At 43.5% G+C, this 20,350-nt stretch overlaps 1 protein-coding gene across 1 annotated transcript; it reads left to right on the forward strand.

The window, feature by feature from the left end:
- Nucleotides 1-8,593: 8,593 nt before the first annotated feature.
- On the forward strand, nucleotides 8,594-12,146 carry LOC123403609 (pentatricopeptide repeat-containing protein At1g51965, mitochondrial). The gene is made up of 2 exons (XM_045097530.1): nucleotides 8,594-9,364; nucleotides 10,504-12,146. Exons 1-2 carry the CDS (start codon nucleotides 8,657-8,659, stop codon nucleotides 11,707-11,709), a joined length of 1,914 nt encoding a protein of 637 aa, XP_044953465.1. The 5' UTR covers nucleotides 8,594-8,656; the 3' UTR covers nucleotides 11,710-12,146.
- Nucleotides 12,147-20,350: the final 8,204 nt, after the last annotated feature.

The raw sequence follows: 20,350 nt of genomic DNA on the forward strand, positions 1-20,350 counted from the left end.
CTTGATGCTTGTTACTACTCTATAAACATCATTGTTTCTTTATTTTCTAGCTTTGTGCCAAGTTTTAGGCTCCGGTTGCTAGAAAATTCAAAAGTTGTGACATGTTGTCCAGAAACAGATTCTGTCTGTTTGACGCAACAATTCGCCAAAAATCACCAGATCATCTTTTTTATCTGAATTTTATTGACAACATGCTCTATATAATTTCCCTTCTGGCATCTGTTTTGAGTTTTTTGATTTGATTTTCATAAGCGCCCCGAATAAATTATTTACTACCTGGTGTTCTCTTTTTCACAAATTCTGCCATGTTTTGCGTTTTCATTGTTTTGCAAATCCTAAGCTTACTTTTTATTTGCAAAAACCTTTTGGCAATCATGAGAAACAGTAGCTTTTCATGAATTTTTTTGTTTCCAGTAGATAATGAATTATTTTATTAAGGGTACTAACCACTCTAATCGGCTTATGATGAGTTTCGTATGAAGGGAGTTTTCAAGTATACGATGGGAGATGATGAAAGAAGATACAGGAGTGTCAAGCACTCAAGCTTGGGATGCCCCCATGCACCCCAATAAATATTCAAGGAGACTCAAGCGTAGAAGCTTGGGGATGCCCCCGTGCATCCCCTTCTCTATCAACAATCATCAGTCCGTCGATCTCCATGCTATATTTTTATCACTTCATATGTTAAGTGCTATGCTTGGAGCGTCCCGCTCTTTACTTTTTAGTTTTTTTAGTTTTGCTTGCTGCTCATAACAAGTCGGAACCTAGCCTACCTTGTTTGGGAGATAGACACGCTCCATTCCACTCTAGAACACAACATAGGTTTTCATGCTTATCTTTTTTGTGTGTTCCTCATCTTTCCATAGCTACTGTCATGCTTAGCACTTAGTTTTCATGCTTATCCTTTTAAGAGATTATATTTAGGTTGCTTTTGGAACTCTCTTGAGTTATCATGCTTATCTTGTTTAGAGAGTTGGCTCGTTGCACTGAGTTGTGTGTCTTGCATGAGTAGGTAATTCAGGTTGCTATTTAAGTATAGTAGTAATTTGCAATAGTTTTGAGGTATTGGTTTGAGTAATGTTTGGACTATTGGTGCCAAGAGCTTAAGCGTATTAGTGATAGGTGTTGTATTTTGGCAAATCCGTGTGTTTTTCAAAAACTAAAAATTAGTTGAGAACTCTAGCTACTAAATATATCGCTAACCTCTGGAGGGGTTGGAATATATAGAGTACCCTCACGTTACCATGAGTCGAGGATGCGCAAAGGATAACCAAACCCCCAAACACTCCTCCTCGGGGTACTTGTATATTTGTGAACCTCTTAACTAGATAGAGAGTTATCGATAATAAGTGTATGAGTTCTTCATACTAATGTGAGTATTCAATTGTTGGCACTTCCATCATCCATATTTTGCTAGCCTCTTCGGTACCGTGCATTGCCCTTTCTCACATTGAGAGTTGGTGCAAACTTCATCGGTGCATCCAAACACATGACATGATACGCTCTGTCATACATAAGCCTTATTATATCTTTCCTCAAAAATAGCCACCATACCTACCTATTAAGGTATTTCCATAGCCTTTCCGAGATACATTGCCATGCAACATCCACCATCTCATGACTTGATCTTCATGTCATACATGCTTTTTTCTTGATCGTAGAGCCGCATGATAGTTGGGCCTTGCCCCAATTATTTCTACATGACGCACTAGTATCATTGCATATCCCGCTACACTAGAGAGGCATACATTTGCATATATCATGATAGTTTTCACTTGTCTATATGTTAAGTACTTCTTATAAAGTGTGATGATCTTCTTTTTATTCAAGTAAAATATAGAGTATTTCCCTTAAGTGAGTAAAAGATACCAAAGAGGACAAACAAAAGATCCCAAAGAGGACAAATGAGAGACAAAAATAAAGAGCCAAAGATGCCACAAAAAAATTAAAAAAAAAGAAAAAAGAGAGAAGGGGGCAACAGTACTATTCCTTTTGAAAGATCCACACTCGTACTCCATTGCTATATTTGTACTACATAGATATTATCATTCATGCATAACTATGTGGGGACCCTTACACTATAGAACTTGGTTTGCATATTCAAATGATGAGCCTCCTCAAATGAGCTCTAGGTCTTCATGAGAAAACAAGTTGGATGCACCCCCACTAGTTCCATTGGAGAGCTTACCTTAGCTCATATGTGCATCCGTTACATGGCAATCCCTACTCCTCACATCATATCTATCATTTGGCTTTCTCTCGCCTATGGTTGTCCTCATTGATGTGAGCCTTTCACACCTTTTTGTCTTCCTTCCCCATCATTATTCTATTTGCCATCCTAAGTGCCAACATATCTTGCTTACGGTCATCCATTGCATGAGTGCTCAAAGTCGAAAAGGAGAGGATCATTTTGACTTGTGCCTCACTAGTGGTCTCGGGGTGAGTCAAAATAAGATTCCTAAGGAGACCAAGTGTGAAATTTTAATAGATTGAGTTCTCAATTTTAAAAAATATGTTATGATCTCAACCCATCTCCCACTTCTTGCGCGCAAACACCATTTGGAGACATTTGAGTCACGGACAGCGAGAGCTCTTGCACCTTTATGTTCTTACTTTGCTAAATTCAATACTAGATATACACTCTTTCTTGTTATTGTCTTGACATGAATTGCACATCTTACTTGCTTTACTTTAAAGTTCTTATATGTGTGTTAGCATGTCACCACAGAAATTATTGTGTTATCATTTATCTACTGCAGGACGAGCGGAAATTAAGCTTGGGAATGTTGATACGTCCCAAACGTATCTATAATTTCTGCTTGTTCCATGATCTTTTGGGTGACATTGTTATATGTTTTGCTACACTGTTATATATTTTTTTACACATATTTGGACTAACCTACTAACTCAGTGCACCAACTGTCAGTTCCTATCTGCTGATGTCTTTTTTTTTGCACGGGCTTTACCCAATTTTCCGAAGCCCGAAAAATCCCGAGAAAAATATATAAAAATCACTGTACCGGAAGCTTCCGGATCATCGAAGATGGGCTAGAGGGGGGCAGGGGCCTCCCAGGCGACCTATGGGCGCGAACCACCCCTAGGCCGCGCTAGGAGGTCGCCTGGGTGGGTCCCACACCCTCTGATGCCCTCCTTTGGCCTACATTTACTCCTCCGCGAGAAAACCCTTCCATCACATCCAGAATCGCGAATTTCTCCATTGTTCTGCCGCTCCAGCGCTTCCGAGATCGGTAGCGTCACGAGACCTCTTCCCGGCACCCTGCCGGAGGGAGGATTGACCTCCGGGAGCTTCTCCACCGCCATGGACACTTCCCGGAATTGTCGTGAGTAGTCCATACCACCATCATTGCTTACGCCTCCATCATTTACTGCTTTCATTTACTTTTCCGTTGCAATCACTACTACTTTTCCCGCTTGTGTTTTGATCCTTTGCAAACTACAAGGCCGAAGAGATTGACAACCTCTCTGTACTCGTTGGGAGCAAAGTTATTTGTTGTGTGTGCAGGTCCATGTATTCTGCTGGCGTAAGGGTGGAAGAAACCTACTTGTTGAGCCTAGGAGTCCTCATGGTTCGATAAACCTTACAGTCTCTATGTGAGGGAAAACTTTCTGCCCAGTACATCTCAACCTTCCACTTGGGGTAACCAACGAGGTGCGAGAAGTATATACATCATCTCGTCATCAGTAGCTCGCATGTCGTTTTACCGAGCAACTTGTGTAAGTAGAGTCAATTTGTGGCATGACAAACTCTTTCCACGGCTTCAACCCAAAAGTGTCGTGGTGTCTTGTATTCGTCAAGCATCATTCTAGCCATCTCTATGAGTGTCCGGTTCTTCCTCTCAACAACTCCATTTTGTTGAGGTGTGTACGTCACCGAGGACTCATGTGTTCGTCAAGCATCGTTCTAGCCATCTCTATGAGTGTCCGGTTCTTTCTCTCAACAACTCCATTTTGTTGAGATGTGTACGTCACCGAGAACTCATGTGAGATACTTTATTCATCAAGAAAAGTATCCACATTTGTGTTCTTGAACTTCGATCCGTTGCCGCTCCGAACTTTCTTTATCTTCACTTCAAACTGATTTTGAGCTTTCCGAGTGAAGTTCTTGAAGATATTTTGTACCCGTGACTTGTCATCAAGAAAGAATACCCAGGTAAATCTGGAAAAATCATCAACAATAACCACACAAAAGGAATTTCCACCAAGGCTCTTGTAAGCATTGGGACCAAAGAGATCCATGTGAAGCAGCTCGAATGGCCTTCTAGTAGTCATGTTGTTCTTCACAGGATGACTTCCACCGACTTCTTTTCCTGCTTGACAAGAATTACAAAGTCTATCTTTGTCAAAGATAACATCTTTAACACCAACAATATGATCACCTTTGATAAGCATGTCAAGATCACGCATACCAACATGTCCTAGCCTTTTATGCCATAACCAACCATTAGAAGATTTTGCAATAAGACATGTACAGGGTTTGGATCTTCTAGTGAAATTGACAATGTATAGATCACCTCTACAAAAACCAGTAAATACCATGTTATGATTGTCACTATGAAACACTTGGAAGTCAACTTTCGTAAATAGCACATTGAAACCAAAGTCTGCTAGTCTAGATACGGGAAGAAGATTGTAGCCAAGGGATTCAACAAGCCTGACATTTTGAATGGAACTATCATGAGATATGGCCACGTTACCAAGACCAAGTACCTCACCCTTGGAGTTGTCCCCAAAAGTCACATACCTTCGTGGTCCATGGTTTGATGTGATCTCATGAAACATGTCTCTATCTCCGTTCATGTGATCGGTGCATCCATTGTCAAGTATCCACTCCTTTCCTCCGGCCATGTAGTCTCTAAGGTTTGCCATAAGACTAAGGATCCTCATTGTCTTCTCATACTGGATTCAAGCTATTTGTCTTCATCGTAGTAGCCATGCTCCACATTATCATCGTTAGAGGGAATGTCATCGTCACAAGAATCAAGAGATTCATTAGAATTTTGACTATGACAATGTTTATGTTTATGCATGCGAATGGCTTCAACAATGATGTTATTTATGGTAACGAGATCTCCTTTAGCACGCATGAGGTCACGAAGTTCAAATAGACATTTATCAAAGTTAGGATCATTGGGCTTCATCTTGTGAAAGGCAATAGGTTTTTGGAAAATGATATCAAGATTTTTCAATGAGTAGTCGGGTTATCATTTCTCCACATCTTTCCACAAAGTATAAGCACATTCATAGTTCTTCATTTGATTAAGCACATTTCTTGGCAATGCTCTAGTGATGAGATTAACAGTTTTAAGTTTACCGAGCATATTAACTTCATCATCATGAGAAGGATGTAAGGGATTAATGGGAGGCACATAGGGATATTCAACATACTTGCTCAAATGGAATTCATCAAATATATCAAGCATTTCACCTTTCCATTATCTATAATACTCCCCCATTGAGAACATGCACTCTACAACTAATATACCCCAAACTAGACACATCCATCTTCCTCCAATGGTGATTAAACCAAGGTTGTGGATACCAAAGCTCTAATACCAATTATGGGATCACTAGAAGGGATGTCTAGAGGGGGGGGTGAATAGACTACTTGCACAAATTAAAACCTAGCCTTTTCCCAATTTTAATTGTTGACAGATTTTAGCAATTTTAAATAAGTCTAGTGCACATGCTAGTCAACATATATGGCAGCGGAAAGTAAAGACATTGCACATGTAAGTAAGGAGTAGAATTTAGGAAGATCAAACACAAAGATGGACAAGGTTATTTTTGGCATGGTTCCGATAGGTGGTGCTATCGTACGTCCACGTTAGTGGAGACTTCAACCCATGGAGGGTAACGACCGCGAGAGTGCACAAGGGGCCCACAAAGAAGCGGCCTTGTCTATTCCACCATGGCTTATGTCACAGGACTAGCCTCAATCAAGGGTAGATATTCACGAAGTAGGCGATCTCCTTGCCTATACAAACTTCTTGGTTCAACTTCACAACACGAAGTAGGAGGCTCCCAAGCGATACCTAACCAATCTAGGAGGCACCACCCTCCAAAAGGTAGTAGATGTGGTAGAATGATGAAATCCTTGCTCTTGTGCTTCAAATGATAGTCTCATCAACACTCAATCACTCTCTCACAGATTTGGCATGGGTGGAAGAGATTGATTGGGTGGAAAGCAACTTAGGGACGCTAGCGATCAAGTTTCTAGTGGATGGATTGGAATATCTTGATCTCAACACATGAGTAGGTGGTTCTCTCTCAAAAAATTGCATATGACAAGTGTGCGTGTGTGTGTGTGTGTGCCGAGTGCTTCCTCTGCGAATGATAGGTGGTGGAGGGGTATATATATGCATCTTCAAAAATCCAACTGTTACAACATTATTGCCTAACTCGATGACACCAACGTGAATCTCGGTGGTACCGAGTTGCACTAAATGTGTCAACTTTTGAATCCTCAGTGAGACCGATATAGGAATCTTGGTGGTGCCTATATGGTGACCTAGGGCAGTTTCCAAATCTTGGAGGGACCGATTTCAAAACTCGGAAATTCTGATTCTTGAAATCGACAAACCAGAAAGTTGGTCACTGATTTTCGGTGGCACCGAAGTTAAAGTTGGTGGTACCGAGATTATAGGGTTTGACATAGGATCTGTCTCTGGAAAAATCGGTAGGGCCGAGTGGAAATTGTTGGTGGCACTGATTTTGACGTTTAGGCTTTGAATAAAGAATTTTGTGGGAGAATGATTGAATATTTTTGGTGGCTATCTCTAAGAACTTAAGCAACCAATTCATAATAGATACCTCACCCCCTTTTAATAGTATTGGCTTTCCTACGGACTCAAAAGTGATTTATCATAAATATAAAATGTAGTCTTATAGCTTGTAGCTTGGCCAATCCCATTCCTTTCCTTGCATCGAAGGGGTTTCTCCTCACAATCATTTAGCCAATGCTCTCTGTGGACTATACATGAAATCTATTTGGTAAAAGTGTTAGTCCAAGAGACAATGTATGTTGTCATGAATTATCAAAACCACCAAGGCAACATATCTGCTTTCACCCGCAAAACAATAATAACGGCCGCCCAGCCCCACTCCCCTCCGGCATGCACGCACCCCCAATGCGGCCCCAACAGCGCCCGCACATCCCACGCCGATTCCAATCGCAGAACTCCAGCAACAACCAAAACGGGGGAGAGGAAACAGGTCGGACGACGGCATGCGAACGACAAAAACTCATAAGACTATTGGGCGAACACACAGCTAGCGAATAGATGAAGAGCCACCACGCCGCCGCCCCGGGAAAAGACAAAAAGCCATAAGACTATGCCACTTACAACCATGGCTCACCGAACAGCAGCGGCCCATGGGGAGATCAAGTAAAACCAGCTTCCCAATCCAGAATTGCTGCCCTCAATATATTCTAGGCCCTTCAGTTCTAGGAGGATTAGTGTACTAGAGGATATCAACTCTTTTTCTTTTAATTTATTTGAGACAATTTTATTTTATTTATTTGTAAACTATGAGATTTTTGTTTGGTTATGAACTATGAGTATTTTATTTGGTTGTGATTTACGTGATTTATAAACTTTGGCAATGTTTGATATATATGTACAAAATTGTGGAAAAAGATGACCATACTGGTCGTGTGAACCCGAATGCATCGACATGTTGCTCCGACCAGCAAAACATGGACGGAGAAAAAGCCGTGTTCAATTGCGTCGGTGCGTGTTGGAGTTGCTCTTATTAGAGCATCTATATCAGATCTCGCAAACCGAGTCTTCCGACATAATAAGTCAGTTTGCGGGATGTATCCCGTAAACCCGTCTCGAACAGATTCTCTAAATCTGGCCATCCTGATTTTTTTGCGGGGTCCCGAATCCACGAGCCCGTTTCCTCTAGATCTATGTGATTTCGTCTAGTTTTAGAGAGTCCCCTTTCATTTGACAGGAGGAAAAATCAGCCCCAACCACTTTTCTCGCAACCGGCGCTATGTCGCTTTCCTCCTAGCCGACGTCATGGCTTCGCGAGCTCGATTCCGATCAAATCTCACTGTTGTTGCTGCACACGAACCGTCACACACCATCGTCACCATACACGAGTGGTCACACGTAGCCACTGTTGTCGACGAGCTGCCGCCTGCCGTCGCCGTTGCTCGCTCTCGCCCGTCGCCGCCCGCTAGCTAGCTAGTAGCAGCCGCTGCGTCGCTCGGTGGCTAGCTAGCTAGCAGTCCTTGCATCGCTTGCTCGTGAGCAACTTGCTGTCGCCGTCATCGCTGCGGCGAGCAAGTTCTTGCTTGCTCGTCGTGTTCATTTCTGTGGTCCTCGTCTTGCTCCACGGCGACGTCGTCATCGTAAGACATACGTTCCTCCTATGTTTCTTATGAAATGATCATAGAAAAATGTTCGAGATAGATCCAATTTAACACACGTTTTTAGAGGGTTGTTTAATTTTTACCGAAACAACGAAATATTTTATGGGATTGTTATACTGCAATAAAAATCATATCGTAAAAATATGAAAAATATTTTACGGTATTCCTTTAACCGATTTTTACGGGGTATACCGGAGACGCTCTTAGACCCAAACGCCGGCACACTCGGAAGGCCAGAAGCCACCAGACGCCAAAATGCCCCGCCGCCTCGGGACGACCTACTCCGGCCGCATCGCAGCCGCGATGCCGTCCCCCTCCGGCCCCTCCATCACCGTCACCGTATTCCCGACCCCTCCCCCGACGCCGCTCGACCCCCGCGGTTACCCGCTCCCCCGCCGCCACCTCATCTGCGCCGCCGCCGGTATCCTCCGTTCTCCCGCTTCTCTCACCCCGCTGGTCGACCTCGCAGACTACCTCCGCGACCGCTGCCTCATGCTCACCGCCTCCGAGGCCTCCGAGATAGTCAAGGCCCTCTCCCCCAACCCCGCCCTTGCTCTCGCCTTTTTCCGCTTCGCCCCCGCTTCCTTCCCGGGCTTCCGTCACGACGCTTTCTCATACAACCGCATCCTGGCGCTCCTCTTCCGCACCAGGGCGGACCCAAGCGAGGCTCTGCGCATCGTCTCGGAGATGGAGCGGGACGGTGTGTCCGGCAACATCTCCACGGTGAATTTGCTGGTCGGAATTGGCGGAGGAGGCGTGGAGGTGACCAAGTGCCTCGAGCTGGCCATGAAGTGGGGGTTGAGGCTTAATGGCTACACCTACAAGTGCATTCTGCAGGCGCATTTGAGGAGCAGGGAAGTGTCCAAAGGGTTCGAGGTCTATGAGGAAATGCGCAGAAAGGGCTACATGCTGGATATATTTGGGTATAACATGCTGCTTGATGCCCTTGCCAAGTCTGGAATGGTATGACAATGAGCACACTTGGCTTATTTTCAGATGGTACTTCTATTTGCAGTTAGGAGTTTGTATTTTTTTTTCATGGTCTTCGTTTTGCTGTGATTGTTTGACCTACAATTCTAATGAGGCCTTTGGATTTACGAATGAGAAGTCTTGAGGGGAGTTTTCATTTCACAAAGTGCTTTTATGTGATGAAAGTGGTAATACCTATTAACTAGACTGTGAGCGGTTAGTAAAGATGATTTTGCAATACCATAGGGGTTTTGTTAGTGCAGCAATTGATGCTATTTGATCAAGACGTCCGTTGAGCATTCTATTAGATTGTGATAACCTCAAAAGCTTATTAAGTAAGCGTTGACACTAGCCATTCTGGAGGTAGATGGTACTAGTTAATGTTAGATTTCCGGAGCCTGCATACCTCGCTGGAATAATTGGAACCTTTTCTTGAGAGCCTGTAGTTCTCATTGCAACCACTGAAGCTTTTTCACCTTGATGGTCATGTAACTAACATAAGAGGTGTACATACACAAGCAAAACTGTCATGAATACTAGAACAGTGGGGCAGCGCCATGATGTCATGTCCCTAATTACAAATAAAAAAACTTCGTATACTGAACTATGTCCATGGTATGCCATCCAAACTTTTATAGCAGCTTCCTTTGTTTTTTCAATTCACTAACTCACCTTAGGCTCATTTCTTGAACTGTGATGTGGTTATTTTATATCTGCTGTAATAAATAAGCTACAAAAGTAGGCAAAAGCGTGTCAAACTAACACTCACTTTAGGTTTCTATTATTGAGCAATAATGGTCACACTATGCGCACCCCGAGTTGGATACAATAATATCACCTCATGTAGCACTTGTATTTCAGCTATCGGATGATCCATCTCTATCGATCACGTGCCAGGATCAGTTTCAATAAGCTTGCATATCTCTGAAATGTTAACTTTTTTGTTAGTGAATGTAAACCTGAAGTTGTGTTGTTTGTCTCAGTCTTTAATGCTCACCATGTCATACAAAATAGCCTTGGGCATCCCATCGTCCATAGATTATTATATTTGACATATGACACATCTTGATATGCACATCTCATTAGGATTGTCGTTTCTGAATTTTTGCAGCTGATCTTTGTTATTTAAGCAGGTTGACCAAGCTTACCAAGTCTTTGAAGATATGAAACAAAAGTACTGTGAGCCGGATGCATACACATATACTATACTAATTAGAATGTCCGGGAGGGCTGGGAAGGCTTCTAAATTTCTCTCATTTTTTGACGAAATGGTATCAAAAGGATGCGCTCTTAACCTTATTGCTTATAATACTCTTATTGAGGCTCTTGGTAAGAACAAGATGGTGGACAAGGTAATCTTTGTACTTTCCAAAATGATAGAGGGCGGCTGCCAGCCCAATCAATTCACATATAGCATTACATTGGATATTTTGGCAAAAGAAGGACAACTGCACAGACTAAATGAGGTTCTGGATATCTGTGATAGATATATGAACAAATCAATTTATTCTTATTTGGTCAAGTCACTTAGCAAATCTGGGCATGTAAGTGAGGCACACAATGTATTCTGTCAAATGTGGAACTCTTATGAAACCGGAGACAGGGATGCTTTCGTATCCATGCTTGAGGTGTTATGCAATTCAGGAAAAACATTAGAGGCTATTGATCTCCTACATATGATGCCTGAAAAGGGGGTTGCTACTGATGTTGGCATGTACAATATGGTCTTTTCAGCCCTTGGAAAGCTCAAGCAGGTCTCTTTCATAACCAGTCTCTTTGACAAGATGAAAGCTAATGGGATTGCTCCGGATCTTTTTACCTACAACATTATGATATCAAGTTATGGTAGAGTTGGCTTAGTTGATAAAGCATCTGGATTGTTTGAAGACATGAACGCTAGCAGTTGTAAACCTGATGTCATCACTTACAATTCTTTGATAAACTGTCTTGGGAAAAACGGAGATCTCGATGAGGCCCACATGCTTTTCAAAGAGATGCAGGAGAAGGGATATGGTCCTGATGTCTTCACTTACAGCATACTGATTGAATGCTTTGGGAAATCTAATAAGGTTGATATGGCATGCAACTTATTTCTTGACATGATTGCAGAGGGATGCATCCCTAATGTTGTAACTTATAACATTTTACTTGATTGTTTGGAGAGGCATGGGAAAACAGCAGAAGCTCATAAACATTATGAGACTATGAAGCAGCAAGGGTTAACTCCTGACTCGATAACTTGCTCAATACTTGAGCGGTTGGAAAGTAGATCTCAGCGAACAGTACGAATACGAAAGCCAGCTCGGGCTACAAGTTGGGTTGTCAGTCCTCTAAGATGATGGCAGGGATCTGCCCTGGTTCTTCAGCTTGTGCACCAGAATCTGTCTACAATGTTGAATTGTATTTCAATGCTCCAATGATATCAAACTATGTGTTCAGTCACTATAGAAATTTTCTGACTTTCTTCTTTGGAATGACTAGTTAGGGATCATTTGGCCAGGCATCATACATGGTTACTTGGGTTGCAATTCTCAAAAGCTATTGTGTACAATTCAAAATCAACAGTTGTTCAAGAAGCAAGGAATCCCTAAGTTCCTGCAGATATGTGGGTTCTTGCAGTTAAAACTCATAGGGTATCCAACACGATGAGTGTAATTCTGTAATTTGGTTGTCCTATGTTATGCAACTGAGACAGATTAGAAGAGTCACGACGTTAGAAAGAGAGAACTTTGTGATTTTTGAGGTTGTTGGATTAAAGCATGCTTGTGCTGGCAAAGTTCTGGTCAACATTGATGATACACTCCAAACGAGGTAAGAGTTCTACTGTGCCATCTTAACTACCTTTAAGAGCAAGTACAATAAGGTATAGTCAGCAGGCTGTAAGGATTAAAATACTATATTTTTGATGAGTTGGATGAGAGAGAAGAGGAGAGAGAATGGAAGCGGGCTCTTCGTGAAGAGCCAGCTCTAGCACGTGTTTCTAGGTGCTTTGTGAGAATGAATGGTGGACCATATATGATAAATGTAGTACTCTTTTATAGCTAACTATTATACAAGCTAGCTATAAGATAGACTGTAAGATGACTTATAGCCAGCAGTTGGCTATACTATTAACCATGCTCTAAGATGTGAAGAAGATATCTTATACTCCTTCTGTTCCAAAATTCTTGTCTTAGATTTGTCTAGATATGAATGTATCAGAATTTTGGGACGGAGGGAGTAGATCTCAAAGGTCATATTTGTACTTTTATCTTAGTTGATGACTATTTTATACTCCCTCCGTTCCATAATATAGTGCATATAGATTTTTTGAAAAGTCACACTTCGCAAACTTTGACCAAAACTAAAACTATTTGTATCTCCAATACCATAAATATAAATATGAAACTACATCTTATGATGAATATAATGGTGTATGTTTGGCATTCTAGATATAAATGTTTTTCTCCACAAACTTGATCAAAGTTTGTGAGGTTTGAATTTTCTAAAAATCTGTATGCACTACATTATGGCATGGTGGAAGTATAAAAATTTCGTCATTGTTATTTGTATCTGGAGTGCTACTGAATGCAGTCAATTCCACTTGAGTCTTGAATCCTCGATCCTTTCCGCTTTCTTGCTTCCTAACCTATGTTTAGACGTATTTGTGGTAACTTGTAATGCATCCAGCGCATGCAGCTTGAAAAACCATCTAGTTGTTTTTGTGGAAGTCGCATTTTGTTGCTTTTTATAAAGATGCAGTATTCGAAACATTGAAGGGGACATGATATTATTAACGATTCATCTCAAAGTTAACCACAAACAGGAGGATATTCAGTACGGCTCGACTTGATTGGAGATGAGAAGTAGACTAGAGACAAGGAGATGAGCTTTTTGGGGTGGAACTAATAATTACTTATTGCTTGCCAGATACGCGCCACTCTTATATAATGGATTTTTTTAGGCCCTAGATACGTAATACGGTTAGACCAAGACATGTGCCAATGCATCGGGTCTCTTAGCACGTAATCATATGCGTAATAAAAACATAAGAAACAACTAATACAATGCATTGTACTCCTTCCGTTTCTAAATATAAGTCTTTTTAAAGGTTTTCATAGTGGACTACATACGGATGTATATAGACATACTTTAGAATATGGATTCACTAATTTTGCTCCGTATGTAGTTCTCTAGTGAAATATCTAAAAAGACTTATATTTAAGAACGGAGGGAGTATGCTATGTGTTGTATCTAAATTTAATGATTTGTGGCTCATGCATGCATATGATTAGGTTATCACCTCTTTTTTACCTATGATCACGTGTTAAGGTTGTATGTTAGCTAAGATACAATCTCATCATCTCTCTTCATTAAATACAGTGCCACATAAGCAAAATGCTTATGAAACCGTGCTAAGAGACTTGCATTGGCACAAGACTAAATAAACTTATCCTAGTTATACGGTCGGTTATCTGATTATTCTTTATTTTTTTCTCTCTTGGATTCCTATGTTGATATTGATGTGCATGTCTTGTACATTGCTCGAGCATTAGGGCAATTGACCAATTGACTAAACAACATAAATTGCAGAAGTACATCATGTGTGTTAAGCTTCATGCACTAGCCAACACAATCAAAAGTCTGAATTGATGGAAAGGACTAGCGCAATCTATATATACTGTAACACCCCCTCTCACGTGTAACAGGAAGACATGTCAACACGTGCAACTGGACGAGCTCGACGACGCGCGAAACTCACGTAGGACTCAAGAAGCCTCTACGTGGACACAAAGGGGGCTACTAGCAATTTTTAATAAATTATGAAGTCAAGAATTGAACTCAAGACCTTAGCTCCGATACCATGTTAAGTTTCATGCGCTAGCCAATGCAACCAAAAGTTTGGAGCGAGCAAACGAGATACAAAGCTATTCAAGACAACGCCCCAAGGAGGAAGCGACGATGTCTACGCCGTCGTCCGACCCAACCAGCCTAAGGTTTTCACCCGAAGAACTGGATTCGAGGGTGTGCAATGAGAGAACTCCTCAACGGTGTCTTCAAGGAGGTGAGACGACATCCACAGACGTTGACACCGTCGGCCGGCAAGCTTTCGCCCGGAGCAGCTCTCAACACCACAACCCCACGCACATCACCCCCGCTAGCCTGCGCGCCTCCCACGAAGCCATCATGGCATGACCACACAAAATCCACCACAAACCTCAACACCGGCCCGAAGAGCCAGCGAGCCGAAGCCTGTGGCACCTGCTATCTCCAGGCGCCCCCTTAGGGCCGGATCTGGCCGGGGGCGGCAGGCCCACCACCACCAGGGAGCGCCGCAGCAGAGGCCGGCCATCGGAGCCAGCCAGCCCCTACGACGAGCCGGAGCCCTCACACCACAAGGGCCCAGGCCCCATGCACTGAGCCGCGCCAGATCTGGGCCGAACCCATAGCCGCCACCGTCGAGATCGGGGCACGCCCCTCAACCGCATCAGCCACTCCACGCCGCCGCCTGCAGCCCGCGCCCCCGTATCCATCTGTCGCCCGATCCAGGCGGCCCGTGCCATCCAACGTCGAGCGGGTGAGGAGGAGGCCCCGTCGCCTCTTGAACTGGCCGAGCTTTGCCCATTAGCACGCGGGGGCGGCGGGGAGGGGAGGGAGGCGCGGGGAGGAAGGAGGAGGGTGCTAGGTCCCCCTCCACCCCCGACGCTCGCGGGAGCGACGCGGGAGCGGGAGGGGTTTTTCCACCGTGACCTCCACATCCACAGTGTTTTCATGTCCAAGAGTTGGTACAAAACCGCCCTCCCCCCTTGTTTATGTACATTATTATTTATATTTGTTTGGAAAGTAGTGATATAGATGGTGATGCATTATATTGTTTAGTCATACTAGCAAATGGGACAGTGCGTTGCAACGGTAGTAAGAAAACTATGTATGAGACACTTATTATTATAATAAGTGTTGAGTGCGTGAATATTTTAACCGTCTCATGTGTAATTGATATACGATTGTTAGATAAACATGTTAACACTTTATGAGGTAATTCATCACTAATGATTATAATTCTAATGCATAGACTATCTAGCATTTTACATTCTTCTAAGAAGAAAATGTGACAATCTAGGTGAACAACGATTTGTTGAATATATGGCTTGCTCGGTATGCATCCAGGAACAATCCTTCAAAGCATAATGAAAACATGTTGGATATATTATTCCATGGACGGCCTCCGATTTTTTTTGATTTCTCCGAGCAAAGTCCATCCTTAGTTCAGCACTACAAAACCTAGTTGACTTTAGCTGTGCGTACAACTGCCGTTACTACTAATTATAATTTATTTTATCTTGAAACATATTTTCATACCGTACAAACCTTTGTCAGTACAGGTACACCACAACTCTATGTTTAGTGAAGGTTTTTTTGAGTGGTATTCTGTTCTTTTTCTATAAACTTTTATTTTTGAGATCACACTCACATAAATATCAGCATATGGCTTACTAAGTTGAAATTGTTGCCATCAGAGTGTAAGGCGGTATAGTTAAATAATCACAATGGGTCAATATGAGGAGACACCTAATAGATAACCATTTGTTGAAACACCATGAACAATCACACATAAATTCAACGAACGAGCACAAAAAATGTAATCGATGCATCCAACAGCTTTCATTCAGTGTGCATCTAGCAACAATGGTTGATTAAAAAAGAAATAGAAACGAACGGGTGGCAATTAGGAGAGCGGCGGCTCGGATGGGGTAAATCCCCATTGAGATATGCACTGCATGCCCCTTATCCACAACATCGTTTCATCCATCTTCCTCCCTCTCCTTCTCTTTCCCGCTGCAGGCCATGTCGGGTCGCCATTCTCGCTTCAGCACCAACACCATCTCCTTCTTCTCTCCCTCCCCCTCTCTTCCCCGCAGTTTAGCCACTGCCGCCTTGGTTCCTCCGTTCCCATCGCCATGGTCCTGAGCTCCGCCGAGATCCGCGTCGGAGAGCCCATGCTACCGTCGCCATGTCTCCTCGCCTCGGCATCGTCCGGCCCTCCCCAAGGCCTAGCTCGGCCTAGCCGTCGTCGTCTCGTCGCAGCTCCAGCATCGGTCTAGCTGGAACCAGCTTTTTTGTTTTGCTGGAAGGCGACACCCTCGCCTCGTCAGCTCCCAGCGCCGTCCACATCCCCACGTGCCTCGCCGCCGCATCGAAGCGCGCCACCTCTCCTCTGCTCCAGGCCAGCCGCCGCCTCGGTCTGGATCGAAGGAGGGTGAGCTCCCTGCTCCGCTTCGCCCGTTTCCCGCGACAACTGCCGTTGACCTCGCCTCGCCTCCTTGCCCCGCATCTCTGCCCTGTCGTAGTGCTCCAGCGCCCGCGGCCCCGCGCCAGAGCAGCCCTAGGCCTAAATCCGGATTGCGGGTTGCTTCCTCCTCTGCTCCTACGAGCGAAGCCTGTTGAATCGTTTTTTCTCGCTTATTTTTGTATTGCGGGTTTATTTCCATAAAGCACACGGGCTTATTTGTAAAAGCGCCGCGACGATGGACGACAGAAGCACTCCGTGCTTTAGTGTTAAGGAAAGATAATATACTCTCTTCGTTCTAAAATAAGTGATTTAAAAATAACTCAACTTTATATTAAAATTAGTGTAAATTTAAGTCATTTATTTTAAGACGAAGGGAGTGTAATATATTAGAAATGCACCAAGTCGTAGCTCTCTTAGAGTTACACAGTCTACATGGATAGATGGGGAGTCGCTGGTCAGTCCATCACTCCCATTCTCTGGTCCATGATCGCGCTTAGGATTCGTGCGACTAGACTGTTGGCCCAAGCTTGGATCCGTGATCCCAGGGAGCACTCACGGTTCCTGTCCTGGGTGAGTATCATGCTTCGTGGAGCCATTCATCAGTGGCATCACTCTCATCCCGGGCCAATAGGACGTGGCTCTCTCGCGCTGGTCCCTAGACTTAGGAGGCCCTCCGGCTTTGCAACCCCACTCTCGGAGTTGGTGGAGCAGCAGCTAAAAATCATGGAATGATTAACAAATAGGTCCTTAGACCTTGTTCGGTTCCTCCTCTTCATTCCGTGGAGCTCTGGAGCTGGATGTGAGCCGCTCCGTTAAATAATGAGATATATCTGCTCTACTTTGAGAGTGGAGTCGACGGAGCGGAGAGGAACCGAACAGCCTCTTAGTATTTTGCATACATGACTTTCGTAAGATTCTGCAGAAGGCTCGTACACCCCTCAAGTATCCCTTCTACCTTTGGTTTTCTTTGCAGCATCTGTGTTGGATAGTTGACTGGGTTGAGCGACATGGCCCCACGAAACACAACAGCTGTTCTGTGTTGGACAATTGACTGGGTTGAGGGCCATGGCCTCACGAGGCACACCAGCTGTCATGTGTTGGACAATTGGCTGTGTTGAGCGCCACGGCTCCACGAGGCACAACAGCTGTCCTGTGTTAAACAGTTGACTGGGTTGAGCGCCATGGCCCCACAAGGCACAACAACTGTCCCACGTGTTCCCAGGAGCCGGAGCCAGCTGAGCATCTTTTCATTTGCCACTGTTGTTGTTGCAACTTAGCAATCTCACCCACTGTTGTGTAGGCTACAGTTCGTCTATCGCCACTGCAACGGAGCAGACTGCCTTGAAGACTCGTGTTTGACCATGCACAAGAGCATGCCTAAGCGCAAAAGGAAAGATCTTAAGTTCTTAAATACTTCCTTCGTTCCTAAATATAAATCTTTCTAAAGATTACACTACGAACTACATACGGATATATATAAATATATACTTTAGAGTGTAAATTTACTTATTTTTCTTTGTATGTACAAGTTTGTAGTGAAATCTTTAAAAATATTTGTATCTAGAAACGGAGGAAGTACATGGTTGCTCTAAGAGCATCTCTAACAGATGCCCTATTTTAGTCTTCGTGCCCAAAAAACCGCTTTTTAGGGTATCGATGGATAAAAACACAGTTCCAACAGGTGCCTTAAAATGGGGCAGCCTTAAATTTTGCCCCTCACTGTCCTTTATTTGGGGCAGAGAGGACCGCCCGGAGGTGCGCCCTATCCTTTCCATTTTCGAGCACGCGCCCAACCGCTCTTCCTCCTTCCGCTCTCCACCTACCACCATCGCCCAACCGGCCAAATCCGCCGCTGCCGCTCACATCCAACCATCCTCTGACGCGCCGCCGCCTCCAATCGCGTCCCCATCGCTGTCCGCACCCGCCACCGCGCCAAATCGCATCCCCTAGAAGTTGGGTTTCTTCACTGGAGCGACAACTGGCTTGTCATCCTAGAAGTTTACCTTCTTGCCCTTACCCTTCTTGAAACTAGTGTTTACTAACCATCAACACTTGATGCTCCTTGATTTCTACCTTCATGGTGTCAAACATCGCGGACAGTTGAGGGATCATCATCTCCATTCCTGATATGCTATACTTCATCATGAAGCTCCAGTAGCTTGGTGATAGTGACTTTGGAACTATCACTATCTTCCAGATAAGATCAACTCCCACTTGATTCAAGCGATTTTAGTATCCAGACAATCTGAGCACGTGCTCACCGATTGAGCTATTATCCTTCATCTTTTAGGCAAAGAATCTTGTCGGAGGTCTCTTACCTCTCAACATGGGCACGAGTCTGAAATCCTAATTTCAGCTCTTGGAACATCTCATATGTTTCGTGATGTTCAAAATGTTTTGGATCCTCAATTCTAAGTCGTAAAGTATGACGCACTGAACTACCACACAGTTACCAAAACGTGCATGTCCCATGTTCGCAACATCCACATACGATGCTTGGGGGGTAGCACACCGATCGATGCATTAAGGACATGAGCCTTATGTGCATCAATGAGGACAATCCTCAGTTTACGGACCTAGTCCACATAATTGCTACTATCATCTTTCAACTTAGTTTTCTCTAGGAACGCATAAAAATAAATGGAAGCTACAACGCGAGCTATTGTTCTACAACATACTTTGTAAAGACAACTTAGAATATGTTCATGACAGCGAGTTCAATTAATCATATTACTTAAGAACTCCCACTCAAGTCAACATCCCTTAGGTTGTTCGAGTGTGACATGATCCAAATCCACCAACCCAAGTCCGATCATCATGTGAGATGAGGTGGTTTCAATTGTGAACATCTCCATGTTGATCATATCTACTATATGACTAATGTTCGACCTTTCGGTCTCCTGTGTTCCGAGGCCATGTCTATACATGCTAGGCTCATCAAGTTTAACATGAGTGTTCCGCATGTGCAAAACTGGCTTGCACCCATTGTATGTGAACATAGAGTCTATCACACCCGATCATCACGTGATACTTCGTAACGACGAACTTTCTCAACAGTGCACACTCGGGGAGAACATAGTTTTATCTTCAAATTTCAGTGAGGGACCACCTTATAATGCTACCGTCCTCCTAAGAAAAATAACATGCATAAAAAGGATTAACATCACATGCAAATCATAAGTGACATGATATGGCTATGAACTTGTGCTTTTGATCTCCATCTCCAAAGCACTGGCATGATCCCCATCATCACTGACATGACACCATGATATCCATCATCGTGTTGCCATCAGGTTTGTCACGCCAATCATGCTTCTACTACTATTGATAACATTTAGCGATAAAGTAAAGCATTACATAGCGCTTAATGATTGACTCACATGTCATAAAATAATTAAAGACGACCCTATGGCTCCTGTCGATTGTCGTATGCATCGACATGCAAGTCATGATAATCTATACAAAACATGATGATCTCATACATCACATGTAACATCACATCATGGCCATATCATATCACATCATACCCTGCAAAAACAAGTTATACATCCTCAAATTTGTTGTTGCATGTTTTACGTGGCTGCTATGGGTGACTAGCAAGAATCGTTCTTACCTACGCAAAGTCAGAACATTGATATTCAAGTTGCTATTTAACCTTCTACAAGGACCGCATGTGTCAAACCCGATTCAACTAAAGTGGGAGAGACAAA

Source organism: Hordeum vulgare, chromosome 6H (assembly GCF_904849725.1).
Source record: "Hordeum vulgare subsp. vulgare chromosome 6H, MorexV3_pseudomolecules_assembly, whole genome shotgun sequence".
Lineage (NCBI taxonomy): Eukaryota > Viridiplantae > Streptophyta > Magnoliopsida > Poales > Poaceae > Hordeum > Hordeum vulgare.